Source organism: Squalius cephalus, assembly GCF_949319135.1.
Source record: "Squalius cephalus genome assembly, chromosome: 11".
Classification (NCBI taxonomy): Eukaryota; Metazoa; Chordata; class Actinopteri; order Cypriniformes; family Leuciscidae; genus Squalius; species Squalius cephalus.
This window is the reverse complement of record NC_137132.1, coordinates 7580458-7598698: the sequence shown is the minus strand read 5'-3', so window position 1 is coordinate 7598698 and position 18241 is coordinate 7580458. Positions and strand designations below refer to the sequence as shown.

The 18241-nt window shown below is 35.3% G+C and overlaps 2 protein-coding genes across 3 annotated transcripts in view; both read right to left on the bottom strand.

Moving 5' to 3' along the window:
• The window catches only part of wdfy1 (WD repeat and FYVE domain containing 1), a 40760-nt gene extending 32522 nt beyond the window's left edge, over positions 1-8238 (bottom strand). The window contains exons 1-5 of one of the 2 annotated variants that reach the window (XM_079886831.1): positions 7983-8238; positions 4330-4397; positions 2991-3064; positions 1989-2043; positions 317-467 (exon numbers count right to left, since the gene is read on the bottom strand). In XM_079886831.1, the coding sequence (XP_079742957.1) occupies positions 317-467; positions 1989-2043; positions 2991-3064; positions 4330-4397; positions 7983-8119 (485 nt within the window). In that variant the 5' untranslated portion in view covers positions 8120-8238. The remainder of the gene's footprint in view (positions 1-316; positions 468-1988; positions 2044-2990; positions 3065-4329; positions 4398-7982) is intronic. The other variant, XM_079886829.1, reaches the window with a different exon arrangement.
• Positions 8239-11039: 2801 nt separating this feature from the next.
• serpine2 (serpin peptidase inhibitor, clade E (nexin, plasminogen activator inhibitor type 1), member 2) overlaps positions 11040-18241 on the bottom strand; it is an 11468-nt gene continuing 4266 nt past the window's right edge. Inside the window, exons 3-9 of the mRNA XM_079886834.1 lie at positions 18179-18241; positions 16226-16423; positions 14236-14434; positions 13123-13220; positions 11394-11480; positions 11204-11287; positions 11040-11115 (exon numbers count right to left, since the gene is read on the bottom strand). The exon at positions 18179-18241 is cut by the window's right edge and continues 165 nt beyond it. Coding sequence (XP_079742960.1) covers positions 11078-11115; positions 11204-11287; positions 11394-11480; positions 13123-13220; positions 14236-14434; positions 16226-16423; positions 18179-18241 — 767 coding nt within the window. The 3' untranslated portion in view covers positions 11040-11077. The remainder of the gene's footprint in view (positions 11116-11203; positions 11288-11393; positions 11481-13122; positions 13221-14235; positions 14435-16225; positions 16424-18178) is intronic.

The following is an 18241-nucleotide window of genomic DNA, read 5'->3' as shown; positions in this document are numbered from 1 at the left end:
TACAGTTCTTTTAAATTGTAAAAATATTTCACAGTATTACTGTTTTTACAGTATTTTCGATCACATAAATGAAGCCTTGGTGAGCTTAAAAATCTTACAGACTCCAAACTCCAAAGTGCATACACATTTTAAAGTAACAATATAATAAATAATAATATTTTTTTATATTATTAATAATATACAAAAGCAACTGTATTAACACATGTAACGTTACCTCCAACACTGCAGAAACCACTGCGATCCAGAGAAATCGCATGCATAAAATGTAAAAATGCATTAGAAATATTTCTCAGGGAGAGCCTGAAGTGAAGGATACTGTAAACAGGAAGCCCATGAGCCGAAGCTGTGGCGTCCCAGCATAGAGCCGCTCTGAGTGCTCATCCAGCTGATGCTTTTATCATGACCCGTACTGATCACCCACTGACTCTCCAGAGAGAAGATGAGGTCTGACACACGGTTCTGATGGGCTGCGCACACACACACACACACACACTTGGTGAAGATCAAGGTTCAAAAGGTCTGAGACAATATGTGAGTCCCAATTTTGTGTAGTTGTGCCGTTTTGTAGAGTAAACAGTGTGAGTAGTGTGTTCACACTGAGAATTCCAAACAGAACTTTTAATACTCAAATGATGCACTTAATTAACCGAAAAAACAAAGAGTGGAATGTTGGACACTTCATGCTCTCAACATTCTGAGGCTGAATGACAAAATTGCTTTGTAAAGTTCATACACTTCTACACCGATGAGTACATAGGGCAGTGTGTGTATGTGAAACTGTCTGCTTAATGCATGATCAACTCTAGCATGCTACATTGATGTCACATGATCTCATTTAAATTAGGGTTATTATTGTTAACTAAAACTACTAAAAACAGTTTTGTAAAAAAAAAAAAACCTAAAAATAAAGTACAATTATTTGATTTAAAAAAAAACTATTTGAATTAGAATAACTAACTAACTAATTAGAAATGATGCCATGACAACTAACCGAAATCACTAAAAAACACTAAATTATAACTGGAAATAAATAAATACTAACCAGTAATATATATATATATATATATAAAAAGATTGACTACAAAAGATTGAACAAAAGTTAAAATGAAAACATAAATCTAATTCAAAATATTAATATTTGAAAAATAAAAAAATACTTTTTTTTGCATGCATGCATGTTTAATTAATTATTAAAAAAAGTAGTTATTTAGAATTTTAATTAATTTAATTTTTAATAATTGTAATGATTTTGGGTCAAATGTCTTAACCTTTGGCAGTTCAATCAAATAATGAGTTAAAAAAAAAAAAAGTCTTTCTTCTGGTTCATTCGTCACACTGGAAACAAAAGATGAAGCTGAGCAAATTGCAATGTGGGACACAGTATTCCATGGATCAGGAAGATTCAGCACACAAACACACTTTTGAGATTCGCTTTGAAGGCGGAGAGTATTGTGTGCCGAGATGTTTGTGAGACGATGTCATCATCTGATGATGTCATTGTGTGTCCTGGTAGGGCAACTAACAGTGTAACTGTATCTGATCCGAAATGAACATAATGCAGATCACAATACCAACTCATTCACTCAAATTAAGTCAACTACAATATTTGACCGTTATAAGCCGGAATACCGTCTCTCTCACACATACACACACACACACACACACACACACGCTTTCCTGGCATTGTCCGGTTTTCTCCAGACACATTTTCCAGAGCAGCTCTGACTCATCCAGCCATAATCATCTTGTGTGTGAGTGTCTAAGTGTCTAGTGAGAGCTCACATGAGAATCTTAGCCCCAGGGCATGCTGGGAAAAAAACAAATGATCCTCAAGTGATTGGGTGGGCCAAAGTAAAGTAGTGGTGCGTGTGTGTGTGTGTGTGTGTGTGTGTGTGTGTGTTTAGTGCTCTGCTGGAAGGGAAATCCAACCCATCATCTAAAGTATGTTGGAACACTAATGGAAATAAGGCATAAGTCTCTGGTTTTACCTGGGTATGTTTTTACATGGTTCATTTTGTTGAAATCTTCTGAGATGAGGAACTCCTGTGAGAGACAGAGAAAAGAAGATTACAGATTTACTCAATGTGTTAGTTTACCCTCTTACTCACCCTAATGTGGCAACAAACCCAGATGACTTTCAGCTTTTTGTGACACGCAAAATCAGAGCTCTTTTCCACACAGTGATCGGGACTCTCAAGATCCAAATAAGGACAAAGAAAGCATCATTTAAGCATATATTTCAAGTCTTCTGATTACTTTTATGGTGTTTTTTTGTCCACAGTCCCTATATAAACTACCGGTCAAACATTAGGGGTCAGTAAGAATTTTTTTTTTAAGAAATTTATACTTTTATTCAGCAAGGATGCATTGAATTGATCTAAAGTGACAGTAAAGACATTTACTGTATTGAAAATACAGCTTTGATCACTGGAATAAATTACATTTTACAATATATTCACATAGAAAATACTTAGAAAATAAATTGTAATAATATTAATGAATTACTGTATTTAAATTACAAAAATGTTTATTTTCAGGGTGAACTATCCCTTTAATACACAAATATGTACAGTTGCCCTGACTACAAGCATCTAAAGAGATATGGCTGCATATCTCGACTGCCAAGTCTCAAACTGAAGGATCTTTGGAAGACAGCCTTCGTTTCGCGTCTTTTATTCAGCTCATTTTGAAGGATGCATCACGTTTATCCTTCATGTCCATCAGTAACCCACAATCCTTTGCACACATTCCAATTCCCAAAGCATAACTGACGGAAAATGAGTCGACACTGAATGAAATGTAGGACAAAAATAATGTTCTTGTAGATTAAGGCATAAATGTTATCTTTTATTTTAGCCTATAAGCCAAGACTAGAAAGGACACAACCTCACTAGGATGCAGCTTTCTGGTTGGGAAGCACCTATAGAGTCATAATATTCAACATCTGAAAACACTTTGGCCCTTCGGGGGGGCGATACAGTGACACTTACCACAACGGCCCCATTGTCCTGTCCTATGAAGATCCGCTTGCTCTCATGGTGATATGACATACAGGAACACGGAGCTGGACAGAAAGAGACACACTTGACCTACAACCTCTGAGATTTCTGCTGCTTAAAGGTGAAGTGTGTCATTTCTGTGCTACTAGCGGCACCAAAAACAACACTTCGCTTTTTTAATTGAAAGCTAAAATAATAGAAAATATAAATATTAGACATGAACTTTAAAAAAACTTAGATGAAAATTAGAAATGTTGCCTTTAAAACTTCTAAAGTTGAAGTTGAAGTACTACTAGAGCTGCATGGTTATGAATAGATAAGAAACAGCTTCACAAACAGTCTTTTCAACCACACAGTATCATTAATTCTGTCTTATAAATTTTCAAATAGTTACAGAAGTACAGAGATAAACGTTTGGATATAAACACTGATGTCTACGGAAGCGACCAAATTTTGCACTTCAATTAGCAATTGTATCAATTACATCGTTACACCAGTAGGTGGCGACAAGTGACTGTTAAAAATATGTATGTGTCATTGAATCATCAGATTCGTTCAAATCTCATACCGTACAGTAATTAAACAAGTGAAGTATTTATTATTCACGCAAACCACTTTTCTTTTTAAATAATCAATTGAAATTAATTAAACATTTTTGAATAGACTGCAGCAATTAACATTTTGTCTGAACCTCTAGTAAATTACATGTTATTTTGTTTAGTTGTCTGTTCAGAATTGTGGGAGAATCATGATTGCAATTTTTTTTTTAAACGCGATTCTCAATTTTTCTAGAATCGTGCCGCTCCAAGTACCAAGTATTACTAAATCAAAAACTGAAAATAAAATACATTAAAGTTAAATAGAAATAGTACACTAAACTAATAAAAATCACATTTTCAAAATGACTAATATTAAAATAAAATAAAAAAATCAAGCTAATCAAAAATACTAATAAATACTATAAAAGTATAAAAAATAACAGTTTCCAAACAATTTTTCTCCAACAATCCTACTTTTTCTCAAACACAGATCCAGTTTGAATCAGAATTTGACATGTCAAGCAACTCAAACAAAAAGAGCAATGGCACATTAAACTTTCATGCACTTACTGGTGACACTGGTGAATGTAAAACGTGTTATTTTCCTTTTGGTTAATGCTCAAAGTGTCAGTCACGTCAAACCTGCTCTCACCATATTTGAGATTCCGCTCACTTTCATTGTAAAGAAAATGACAGCGTGAACATTACGCTAAACATGCTCCACTGTTAGGAACATATTACGAGTAAGAAATGATGACAGGATTTTCATTTTTGGTTGAAATGATACTCACAGGACACAGTGTGGTAGATGCTGGGCCAGTACTGTCCACTGTCACGCTTCAGCCAAACTCGAATCGTCCTGAAATAAACAAACAAGACATTCAAATAAAACATGAAATACCATATAAGAATCAACCCAAATTAATGTATATTTATTTGTTTGGAACATGAAAAGAAAGTAAAAAATAAATAAATATACACTGAACAAAATTATAAACGCAACACTTTTGTTTTTGCCCCAATTTTTCATGAGCTGAACTCAAAGATCTAAGACTTTTTCTATGTACACAAAAGGCCTATTTCTCTCAAATATTGTTCACAAATCTGTCTAAATCTGTGTTAGTGAGCACTTCTCCTTTGCCGAGATCATCCATCCACCTCATAGGTGTGGCATATCAAGATGCAGATTAGACAGCGAGATTATTGCACAGGTGTGCCTTAGGCTGGCCACAATAAAAGGCCACTCTAAAATGTGCAGTTTTACTGTATTGGGGGGTCCAGAGCATCCCAAACACATTCATTCATGCTGACTGCAGGAATGTCCACCATTGAATGTTAATTTCTCTACCATAAGCCGACTCCCAAGGCGTTTCAGAGAATTTGGCAGTGCATCCAACCGGCCTCACAACCGCAGACCACGTGTAACCACACCAGCCCAAGACCTCCACATCCAGCATCTTCACCTCCAAGATCGTCTGAGACCCGCCATCCGGACAGCTGCTGCAACAATCGGTTTGCATAACCAAAGAATTTCTGCACAAACCATCTCAGGGAAGCTCATCTGCATGCTCCTCGTCCTCATCGGGGGCTCGACCCGACTGCAGTTCGTCATCTTAACCGACTTGTGTGGGCAAATTCTCACATTCGATGGCGTCTGGTGCTTTGGAGAGGTGTTCTCTTCACGGATGAATCCCAGTTTTCACTGTGCAAGGCAGATGGCAGACAGCGTGTATGGCGTCGTGTGGGTGAGCGGTTTGCTGATGTCAACGTTGTGGATCGAGTGGCCCATGGTGGCGGGGGGGTTATGGGCAGGCGTATGTTATGGACAACGAACACGGGTGCATTTTATTGATGGCATTTTGAATGCACAGAGATACCGTGACGAGATCCTGAGGCCCATTGCTGTGCCATTCATCCACGTTCCTTCATAGGCCTTTTGTGTACATAGAAAAAGTCTTAGATCTTTGAGTTCAGCTCATGAAAAATGGGGGCAAAAACAAAAGTGTTGAGTTTAAAATTTTGTTCAGTATATATTTAAATAAAATAAATAAATAATATATGTGTGGTCAAATTGATTAATCGTGATTAATTGCATCTAACCTAAAATGTTTTAGAATATATGTATATATGTGTACATATATATGTGTGTGTGTGTGTGTGTGTGTGTGTGTGTGTGTGTGTGTGTATATAAACTTATGTTAGATTTGATTGATTGTGGTTATTTTGACAGCAATAAATCATATAATATAATTAACATAATATAATAATATTATAAAAAATAAAAATGGCTAAAAATAACCAGCTGAAGTGTGATGGTCATGCACAGAAACACACACATGCCCCGGAGCAGCTGAACTCTGTGTTCATTTAGTTTCAGTTCCTGCATATGTTTGTGCACCTGCTCTCACATGGCAAATAATGCAGGTAATCAGGACATGACCACACACGTCTCTCCAGCTACACTAACACGGTTTTGTTGAGCCAGAATGATTCAAATGTAAAATATATTCAGAGATGAAAAAACTCAAAGCATGTTCATTCATAACTATATAAATGATTCTGACAGCACAAATAAGATTTGATCTTGATCTCTGAATCTCAACTCATCTCTTTTAGATCTGCTTCTCTAACGTCACGTGTTGAACTCTTGAGCTGTTTTCTAGCTAATTGATCATCTTTAAGCTTCCCTTAATGGGCATCTGGAAACACATGCTGTTGATGCCAGCTGTTTCTCCTGTTTAGCATTTAAAAACATGTTTGAATCCCATTTGAAAAGGAGGTCATTGTTTAGAAACAATAAGACGAGTATGTTGAAATGCATGAAGACATAAGATATGATTTCAAGCCTTGCAGAAACAAAGCAAGCACTGATGTGTTCATCCTGAGAGGAACTTAACCAACGTCACTGCTGAAAGAAAATGGCTTAAACCAGCCTAAGTGCTTTGCTGGACTTTTAGGCTGACTAAATATCCAAACCCCAATAACACTATCAAAAAATGTTGTCTAAACCAGCGTGATCATGCTCAAAGGCCAGCTAAACACCTTAGGCTGGTTTAAAGGGTTAGTTCACCCCAAAATGAAAATTTTCTTCTTTTTTTTGGTAATATTTTCAGGTCAGAGGTCACTCGACTTGCCAGTGATTATAGTTTATAAAGTTACAAATATGGATATTTTTCTAACAAAAACGCACCGCTTCTCTTCAGGTCTTTATTAACCCCCAGGAGCCGTCTGGATTACTTTTATGATGGATAGATGCACTTTTATGGACTTCAAAATCCAAGTCACCATTCACTGCCATTTTAAAGCTTGGAAGAGACAGGATATTTATTAATATAGCCTAACTCTGATTGTGTTTGGCTGAAAGAAGAAACTTATATACACAGAAGATGGCTTGAGGGTGAGTAAATCATGGGATCATTTTCATTTTTGGGTGAACTAGGCCTATCCCTTTAAGTTGCGTTTTCCAGTAGGTTTAACTCATAAAAAGAGGTCAACAACACAAATAATATTATCCAAAAATACATTTAAATGGAGCACAATATCTATGTAAACAAGTAAAACATGTCCAAAGTACCATGGTAACCATCTATTATGCCAAGATAATAAAATAATATGGGATGTTCTTCAAAGAGTGTAAGAAGCTGTCAGTAAATCAGTCATTTTAAATTCATTTGTCAATCTACCACAATAACTACAATAATCTTAGTAATAAATAAAACATAATATATTGGCCTGTAATCAATCATATCATACTTGATAGCCTAAGTCCAAAAGACACATGAAATTATGACATACCAGGTCATATTTATGAGATGACTTTCTGATTTAGCCTAATGAACTTTTCATCTCAGAAATATGACTCAGTGTCAGAATTCCTACTTTTTACATCATAATTGTGATTTACAAGCATTTTTTTTCTTATGTTGCAGAACTGCTTTCATATACAACAATTATTGTTAGTGTAAAATCTAAATAAATGAACACAAGATCTTCAAACACTGCGAGAAGCTTTAAGAATTATTCTGCTTTTGATTTGTGTTCACATTATGACAGTTGTGGCAAACACACACACACACACACACACACACTTACCACAGTTTCACACTTTCACTGTAACTGTTACACACATCCTGTACAGATATCCTGCTCTATGGGTAATTCATAATTCATCTTCAATTCTGAAGTTTTCAAGCAACAATCTAGCTTGTAAAGTTCAAGTGCTTCTATTCAAAACACTTGCCATGATGTTTTGGACATGCATCATGGAAGTACCCTGGTAAACCTATAGTACCATGGTATTACCATGTACCGCTATAGAAATTATTATAGGAGAATAATTAAGCATGCTTTTAAACAAATAAACAGATAAACGAGACCAGTGTAGATTTCAGCGTTGTCACATAATGTGATCGTGTTTGCACCGGCGCGTGTAACGTTAACTTACCTGTCCTCGCTGACCGTAATAACCCCGTCCTCCTTCGGGATCAGCACGGCCGTGTTCACGGTGTCGCTGTGGCCCTCGATCTTGTTTAACAGGACGGGTCTGAAGCTCTGAGGCCTCGAGTGGATCTCCGCCGCCATCGCTGTTTTCCCCCTCGATTCCCTGTGTGTGTGTATGTGTGTGATGATTCCTCCTCTCAAGTCAGCTGAGCGTTGAGGAAGTTCAACCGCAACAGCGCGAGATACCGTAACGCTCCGTAAAAACGCGTCCGTTAAAAAAACAAAACACCCCAAGATAGCAGACGCACGTCTTCAAGATGTCTGTTAAAGATCACTTTATCTGGAAACCATCTGCTGTTTAATCTGACAGACGTCTTTAAGATGTCAGTTTTACATACATTCTAAATAATAAACATTAGAAAAAGATTAGATAAACAATAATATATCTTAAAGACATTTTCTAAACGTCTACAGTATTTGACATCTGACAGGAAACGTCCTATAGACGTCTGTGTGATGTACGTGTGCTATCTGGGATCTGGAGGTTTACTTACAAACTATGCTGTATAATTTTAACATTGTGTACAATAAATTATTAATGCATTTTTTTGCAACCAGGGCCTAAAACTAACTTTTAGTTAGTGTAGTAATGTTGCTGTTTGAGCATAAACAACATCAGCAGTCACATCGCTCAAAGTACAAAGCAAAGGGAGATATTTTATTTGAAAGAAATTGCTTTTTAAGGATTACAACAAACTGGTAGGGAGGGACTACACGACATTCCTCCCAGGTTAGTGACATGACTAACCCTAAAATTTATATAAACCCCACCCCTGGGAATGCGATTTAAAGATTATCATGACAGAATATGTTATATGCTAATCAATGACTAGAAGATAGCTACACATAAGCTACATAAATTCATCAACCAACCATTCAGAAATGTTGTCTACATGTTGTCACTTCTTCTTGAGTCTGTTTTGAACATAAAAGACAAAGTTTTTGAAATTTTCAGGACACAAGCTATTGAAGCTCCGCCCCCTGTGCTGGGAGCAGCAGCTCATTTGCATTTAAAGGGACAGACACAAAAACGGTGCGTTTTTGCTCACCCATTGCTATATAAAAATATCTGTGGGGTATTTTGAGCTAAAACTTCACATACACACTCTGGGGACATCAGAGACTTATTTTACATCTTGTGAAAAGAGCATTATACCACCCCTTTAAGAAAATGTAGGCTACCGTCCATAAATATTTTTTACCAGCTAGTTATTATGATGCAAAAAATCTTAGATACCAGTAAAAATTCCGATATTCCGAATTCCAATTTCGACACCAAAGTTAGCAATGGAAGCTCGTTTCCCCACAGAATAAAAAATAGAAAAGGTGTAAAAGCGACTTTTTATCTCACAGTTCTGACTTTTTTCTCTCGCAATTGCGAATTTATATCACGTAATCCTGAGAAAAAAAGAAACACGAAGGGGGTGAAAACTTTTGAACAAGATAAAGATGTCAAACTTTTTCGTATTTTATTTAAAATATCAAATCTTTTCATTTAGTTCTGCCCTTCGGAAGCAACAGAAGATGCTTACCCTACATGTTTCCTGGAAGATTTTTCAACCCCCAGCTCTTAATGCATCGTTTTTCCTTCTGGAGCGTCAGTGAATGTTTAAACCTTTTTTAATAGTTGTGTTTGAGTCCCTCAACTGTCCTTGCAGTGTGAAAAGATGGATCTCAAAATCATGCAGTCACAGCTGGACAGGGTTCAAATATGCAAAATATGCTGGAAAACTGCATAATTTGCATTTTTCTGAAGAACACTGGGCAGTTTAACTCAGGACAAACAAAGGACTCATGAACATCTAGGCTAACACAAAACAAAAACAGCCATGGATCATCCAGATAGCGACACACAGTATTAACAATCAAGAACACTTTTGAATGGGTCATTTTTATAAATTCAGCTGCTTTTTTTTTTTGTCTTGTGGACTATATGTAAAAATCTTATGTAAAATATCTTATTCAGGACAGTACTAAATAAAAATAAAAAACATGCATTTTGTATGATCCCTCTCATTTTGTCAAAATAATTAACATTTTGCAGATTCCGCAAGGTGTATGTAAACTTTTGAGCATGACTGTATCGATGTACTTTAATATCAGTTTTCAGTAATTAATTTCTAGCTAATTACAGTGTAATTATTTTACTGTACTAATTCATCTCACTAAAGTATTGGATTACTTATTACTAATTACTTTCTAAATCCCATATCAACCTCGATCAGTTGAACAATACAGGGATAGAAATGAAACTGCTCTTTTAATTCTTACAAATAAACAATGTACAATTGCATAAATTATTCTTGAACTGACCAAAGTGTGTAAAGCAAGAAGGTTACATTAAAAACATACATTTAACATTACATTTTGATGTTAAATCCACTATTATTTTGTATAGATTTGTTGTATAGTCTATACAGTATTTAATGTCTTGCCATTAATAGTATCTAGTATTGGTATTATATATTAGTGTTAATCAAGCATAATAAATAAAACTACAAAAGCAACAAAACAAGTACATTTAGTGTACTTTTATTAAATAAACGACAAAAGTTTACAAAAGTTGTCTGAGAGTTGAAAGACACAAAGTGAACCAGTTTAAGTACCTTATTAAATAAAATATGAATCGATGCAGGAAAATGTCTCATTAATATGACAAATAAATTGACACTATTAAGAACAAAAAAATATCTCAGTTAAAGTTAAACAAAAGTTATTTCAGCATTTAAGTTGCACACATTTTGTGAGAACGTTTGCATTAAACAAATTATATATCATATATAAAATCTTATAAAATGTTCCCCAAGAATATAAAGAAATGCAATACAAAGACAAAGTAAAAATTAGGGTAAAAAGACACTTGAGAAATTGAATGGGTACAGAACACGCAGTCCAGGACAAAAGTTTAAAATATCCATGCGTTTGTGTGTGTGTGTGTGTGTGTGTGTGTGTGTGTGTCTGTGTGTGTGTGTGTCTGTGTGTGTGTGTGTGTGGATCACTAATGAGACATACAGGAAGAAACCCCTATGATCTCTGGGCTCAAGGTTTGTTGATCTGGCCAGCAAACAGGATGGTTCCTGAGAGGAGAACGGGATCAGATTTCAGTCAGGACATTTTCATATAACAGATTCATAACTATGAAACATGGTTTGTGTGTGTGTGTACCTGTAGGGTTGTTTCTGATGAGAAACAGGAATGGCCTGTCCACGGCCATCCATGGAGGAGAAGATCGGGCGTGCAAGATTGCAGCTGAAATGAGAGAGAACGCTTATTAGGATCATGATCATTGGTGAAGGGTGATTGTGAGTTGCAAACAACTTCCGACTTTAAAAACATCTATGACACAGAAACTTACTTGTGGCGGCAGAGGCTTTGGTTCCATCCTCATTGACCTCTATCTTGGCTTTCTGAAGGGCCTTGGACACGTAAACAAACTCTGAACCTGTTACATACACAAACATACACTTAACACAGCCATCAAACAGTTTAGGATGTTGCACAGCAATAAACATTCTACATCCTACTTTCATTCATCCACCAAAGACAGTCATCGTGTCGTTTCATCAGACGGCCACACAGGGGCAACAGAACAAAACACTTCAGACTGAGGATCCAGTTTGGCCTACAAAATGCTTGCAAAACCTCTTCCTTCCTTCTTCTAGTTCATTTGAAACTTTTTTTAAACTGTCTTTCTCTCTGTACTTTAGTAAGTATTCATATTTGTCCCTCTCATTTTTCCACAGATTCTTTTGGCCATTTCTGATATTGATACTTTAAACATTATATGGAAGACCATTTCCACCACACACACACACACACACTTTGGTAAATCATAATTATAACATGTCAATTATGACATCAAATATAGAAATTATGAGATACTAAGGGATAATTATGAGAATGACAGCCATGACAAAAGTCAAAAGTAAGTTGTAACGATGAGATACTAAGTCATAACTATGATATAAAAAAGTCATGACAATTTTTAATATTTCATAAAAAGTTGTAATTATGAGATAGTAAGTAATAATAAAAGCCAAAAACTGTCTGACAGTCAAAATTATGACAAAAAATTATTACTATGAGATACTAAGTCAAAACTAAAGTCATAATTATGAAAAAAAATTGAAATTATGACATAAAAAGTTGTAATTATGAGATACTAAGTAATAATTATGATAATAAAAGCCAAAAAATGATGACAAATAGTTGTAACTATGAAATACCAAGTCATAACTATGACAAAGTCATAATCATGACAAAAAGTTTAAATTATGAGATACTAAGTGATAATTATGAGAATAAAAGCTAAAAATTATGACAAAATGTTAACATTATGAGATAAAAAGTCAAAATCATGGCATACAAAGTCATAATTTGGACATACAAATTCATAATTTGTAGACAAAAAGTTGTAACGGTGATACTAAGTCATAATAATGAGATGTTTTCTTATGTGGCACAAATAAGCTTCCATAACACTGAATTTCTGCCCTCGTTAAAATAATTTGGCTTTTCTAAACACCAAAAATCAAGGTTTAAGAATAGAAAGGGCGTACAATGCTGTCAAAGGAACATTCTGTCACCATTTACTCATCTTCACATGGTTCCAACCCTGTATGACTTTCTTCTATTGTCCATACAATGATATTTCATAGTGCCTGTCAAGCTCCAAAAAGAGCTTTTATGGTCATTTTTGACATGTTTTTGTATGGAAAGAAATCTCCTTTTGTGTTCCTCTGAAAACATAACATGTGTGTGATGTTTCTTTTCTGGGTGAACTATTACTTTTAGCTTTCTTTGATTCACTGCTGGCAGCAATTGAGGTCAAGGTTTGTGGTTTAACAGCATGAATTATGGTAATAAAGCAAAGGCTTTGAGGAGAATAGTCTGTTTGGAGATCATCTGGCGCTGGATAGTGACCAGTCACTCTGACTCATTTTCACACTCCACTGAGAGACGTGATTCATGCGGCTGAAGTTCACAGTCAACAACCAACGATATCATTAGTTCAAGCACAAACATATGCACACAAGATGAACTCATGAATACAGTGCTGTGCGTGACTGACAGCTGTCACTCACTCAGGTGTCTGAAATCAGCTTTGCTCTGACTGAAGATGTTTTTGATTCCCATCGCTGTAAGAGGATCCTCCAAATCCACCTCTTCCTCGGCTGTGAATCTACTCGAAGAAGAAGAGGAGACAGACACACACCATTAGTGCTGCTTGTCCTGGCAAATGTACGTCCACAAAGTATGTCAGATTCACCACAGGTCATACCAGTGTTGTTATTGTTAACTAAAACAAAAAAAAAGTACTAATTATTTTTTTTGTAATTGAAATAAAATAAAATACAAATACTATATAAATAGTCATAATCATTAGAAAAAAAGCCAAAAGTTACAATGACTTAAAAAGTCGAAATTATGAGATACAAAAGTCATTATTGTCAAAGTCAAAATTATGAGAAAAGTCAGGATTATAGCATAAAAAGTCAAACTTATGACAGTCAAAATGATGACATAAAGTCAAAATGATGACATACTAAGTCATAATTATGAGATGAAAAGTCAATTATGGAAGTCAAAATTGTGATAGAAATTCAAAATTGTGACAGTCAACATTATGGCATAAAGTCAAAATAATGACTTAATTATAAGATAAAAAGTAAATTATGACAGTCAAAATGATGATATACTAAGTCATAATTATGAATTAAAAAGTCAATTATCACAATCAAAATGATATACTAAGTCAAAATTATGAGATAAAAAGTCATAATTATAACAAAAACAATCTGGAATTTGTTTCTCATAATTGTGACTTAAATATGACTGCTCAAATAATGCCTTTTTTTTCTTACATGGCAAAAATGAGCTTCCATTACACTGAATTTCTGCACTTTGCAGCTATTTCAGCTTTTCTAAAGACCAAATCAAGGTTTAAGTATGTAAAGGGTTTTAAACCCTGTGAAAAAACTTAAAAATTAAGTCATTTTTCTTGATAACTAACTGAAATGGTGCGTTTTTGCTCACCCTCAAAAAGTGACAACTTTAACATGCTGTATAAAAATATCTGTGGGCTATTTTGAGCTAAAACTTCACATACACACTATACATAGAGATTTTTTTTGCATCTTGTGAAAAGGGCATTATACCACCCCTTTATAGGATAGGGCTCATGACGGGTGTCTCACTTCGGCATCAGGAAGCGCATCCTCCTCGGGACCAGCTGTTTGGTCCAGCTCTGGACAGTCGCTGTAGAGATGTGAGGTAAGATGGCCGACAGGGGCGTGGCCTCTTCTGACGGCAACGCAATGAACATGCTCATGCTATTACCGTGATACGGCAGCTCGATCACTGTGTACTTCAAACCTTCTGGAGTGCTGGCTTGACCTGCACAGAAAACAAGAACAAAGAAACGGATCAGGCTTTATGCTGCACACTCGGTCTCGCAACTATTAAAGAGGACCTATTATGCTTTTTTTTCTCCATGTTCATCTTTCTTTAGTGTGTAATCTTGCTGTTTGAGCATGAAAAAGCTTTGCAAAGTTACAAAGCAGAAAAGTCCCTCCAGCTGGAGTTATTCTCTATATCAGTGTCTCTGTTTCTGAACTTCCTGAAACGCCTCCATTGTAGTCTTGAGTTTCTTCTGGGAACGAACACGTCACAATATTCCTCATTTAAATAATTCATACGCAGAATAAAGGGGCGGAGCCTGGTTGAGTTAGTTAGTAGTGTGTTGAAACTCGAAGTTATGGTAAGGTAAGGGGCGGGACATTTCCCAAACACACTTGAAGCACTAGACCAATCACAACACACTGATCCAGCCGACCAATCAGATCACAGTGTGCTTTTCAGAAGGAGGGGCTTCATAGAGACAGGAACTAAACAGAGCGTTACTGACAGACTGGGAAGAGAGGAGCTGCAACTATGAAAGCTTGTTTCCGCCACAGAATAAAACATTTTAAAAGATAATTGCGAGTTTTTCCTTGCAATTGTGAGTTTAACATCTCGCAATTCTGACTTTATTTCTCAGAATTGCAAGATTTAACATCAGAATTGCGAGATATATAAGTCACAATTGCATGTAAAGGTGCAAAGGTCCTTGCATACTGAGTCTGAAATTTTCGTATGCATTTTTTTGTATTCGTCATTCGGTCGCTCTGAATTGTCAAAACACCATTCAAAATACTTTTGCTACGGATGCGAAAAACGCAGAAAATCAAACCCGATCCGAATTTTTTTATGATGGACGAAAGTTTCGGAGGCAATGTGTAAGCGTGATTAGAATAACGTGAGGTCGTATTTATTTTTTTACGTGGCTCTCAACGTGTGCAAGGACCTTAATAAAGTCAGAACTGCGAGAAATAAACTCGCAATTCTGACTTTTTTCCTCGCCATTGCGAGTTTATATCATGCAATTCTGACTTTATATCTTGCAATTCTGGGAAATAAAGTTAGAATTGCATGATGTAAACTCGCAATTGTGAGAAAAAAAAAGTCAGAATTGTGAGATAAAAAGTCGCAATTACCTTTTTTATTTTTATTCTGTGGCGGAAACAAGCTTCCGTATGCAACAATGGAGAATATAGTGAAAATAATGTGTGTTATGAACATTCAAGCATGAAACCTATTCTTGTAGAGCCCATAAACAAAACCAAGACTTGCATAATATGGCCTCTTTAAAATATTAGTTTTATGAACCTAAATTTCAGTATATAAAAAAACAAAACCTGACACATGCGTGTATGGATCCTATCCCAGTCACCCCAGTGAACTTTATAAGTCCAGTCTATAAAACACTTAATTCTGCTTGTAAAGTGCTAATATTAAAGCTAGTAAAAGAGCTAAAGTTTATTGGTGTTTTCATGGATTAAATCCTTCTGCTGATGGCCAGACACTCTTGGCTTTTACATTAGAATTCAATTAATTCACATTTTGCACCATTTTATTCCCATCTCCTGGGTTATGAGGAATTGTAAAGTTAAAATACTCCAGTGTTCCCAGATATTTAATAAGTAGCCACGTTTTTATTGCATCACCGTCTCTGGAAAAGAGTTCGACACGTAGCCAGATAATGGCATGAATCACGTAGCAGGAAAAATCTTTCAGTTCTGTGTGTGTGTATGTGTGTATGTGAGTTTAATAGCTGATGCAACCTGCGAGAAAATCCCACCATCTCACCATAGTTGAAGACAGAGAGCTGGGACATCATGGGCACTTTGTATGACTTTCCGTCCCCTGCAGTGAAGCTTCTGGGTTTGGTGTTCTGGGCTTGGAAACGGGACTTCCACAGGCCTTTGAAGTAAATGGAGTTTACAGCCACCAAACGAGTCAGAGCCGGATCGAACATATCCGCCTGGACAAGACTGGGAATATGGCCTGAAGAAAAAAAAAGAAAAAAACAGAGGAGGTTATAGTATAACATAATATTACTAAATAATTGGCACACAAATAGAGTACTAAATATGGCCGGAAAAGTGTGTTATTTTTCAACAAATGGTCACTGGACGGACAACATCAGGAGGTCTAACTAACTAAATATTATATCAGCTGTTTTCTATTTTATGTCCATTTTGTATGAGAATTGCAATTTTTTCAAAAATAAAGAAATAAATAAAATGGAGGGGAGGAAAAGGAAAGATGTGGGACATATAAATAAAGTTTAAAACACTGATTTGTGTGATTGATATAAATAAATAAAAAGTTTTTTTATTTGGAAAAATGTTGGTTTTCAGTTATTGATAAACTGGTAAATTAGGTTTAAGTAAATTAACTTTCTATAATATAGCTTATATTTTCCTTATAATTTTTGTTATATGACTTGGAAAATGTTCTTAAGATTAATAATTAAAGATAAAAATGTATTCATTAAAAAAAAAAAAAATGTATATTGGAATCAAATATTGGTTTTCAGTTATTGATAAACTTATACTTCCTATGAATTAAATAAACTTTTCTTTAAATGTGGAAAATGTCTTTAAGATTAAGAATTATTAAGATAATTAAGAATAGTATAATTATAGGATTAAAAATACTTTATCATTTCAACAGATTTGTCTTTCTAATGCTTTATTAAAAACATAATGGGAACTCATTTTGTAGCCTATTAATGGCAAGTGGCTATTATATACAGTGCTATGCATAAGTTTAGACACCCATGCTAAAGTTGACTAAAAAGAGGAATAAAAAAATCATCTTTTGGAAATTGAACTTAATGCCTTAATTTAAAAAATTTGGAAAAATCCAACCTTTAAGGACACCAATTTTCTTTGTGAATGAATAATGTATCGTAAATAAATAAATGTTCTTCCTTAAAATACAGGGTGCATAAGTTTGAACACCCCTATGTTAAACTCCCATAGAGGCAGGCAGATTTTTATTATTAAAGGCCAGTTACTTCATGGATCCAGGATACAATGCATCCTGATAAAGTTCCCTTGGCCTTTGGAATTAAAATAGCCCCACATCATCACATAGCCTTCACCATACCTAGAGATTGGCATGGTTTTATTTCAGTTAGCCTAATAGCTGGTTTGATTTGCATTGAGAGATGATCTTATGGAAAGTACTCCATGCCAATCTCTAGGTATGGTGAAGGCTATGTGATGATGTGGGGCTATTTTAATTCCAAAGGCCAAGGGAACTTTATCAGGATGCATAGTATCCTGGATCCATGAAGTAACTGGCCTTTAAAAATAAAAATCTGCCTGCCTCTATGGGAATTTAACATAGGGGTGTTCAAACTTATGCACCCTGTATTTTAAGGAAGAACATTTATTTATTTACCATACATTATTCATTCACAAAGAAAATTGGTGTCCTTAAAGGTTGGATTTTTCCTCATTTTTTTAATTAAGGCATTAAGTTCAATTTCCAAAAGATGATTTTTTATTCCTCTTTTTAGTCAACTTTAGCATGGGTGTCTAAACTTATGCATAGCACTGTATATATATATATATATATATATATATATATAAAACATTGAACAATAAAAGCTCTAATCTCAGGGCTTAGAGCTTATTTAGGGATAAATATCACATTTCGAGAGAAGTTGCATTGAAAATCCTTTTTAAGTAATCCAGGCCAGAGGTCAGGGTATCAGATCCAGGGGTCAGAGGTTAACGTGAGGTGTACCTTTAGTGCTGTTCTTCACCCATTCATTAATGGTTTCTGCAGCCTTCTCTGGGTCGCTGTAGT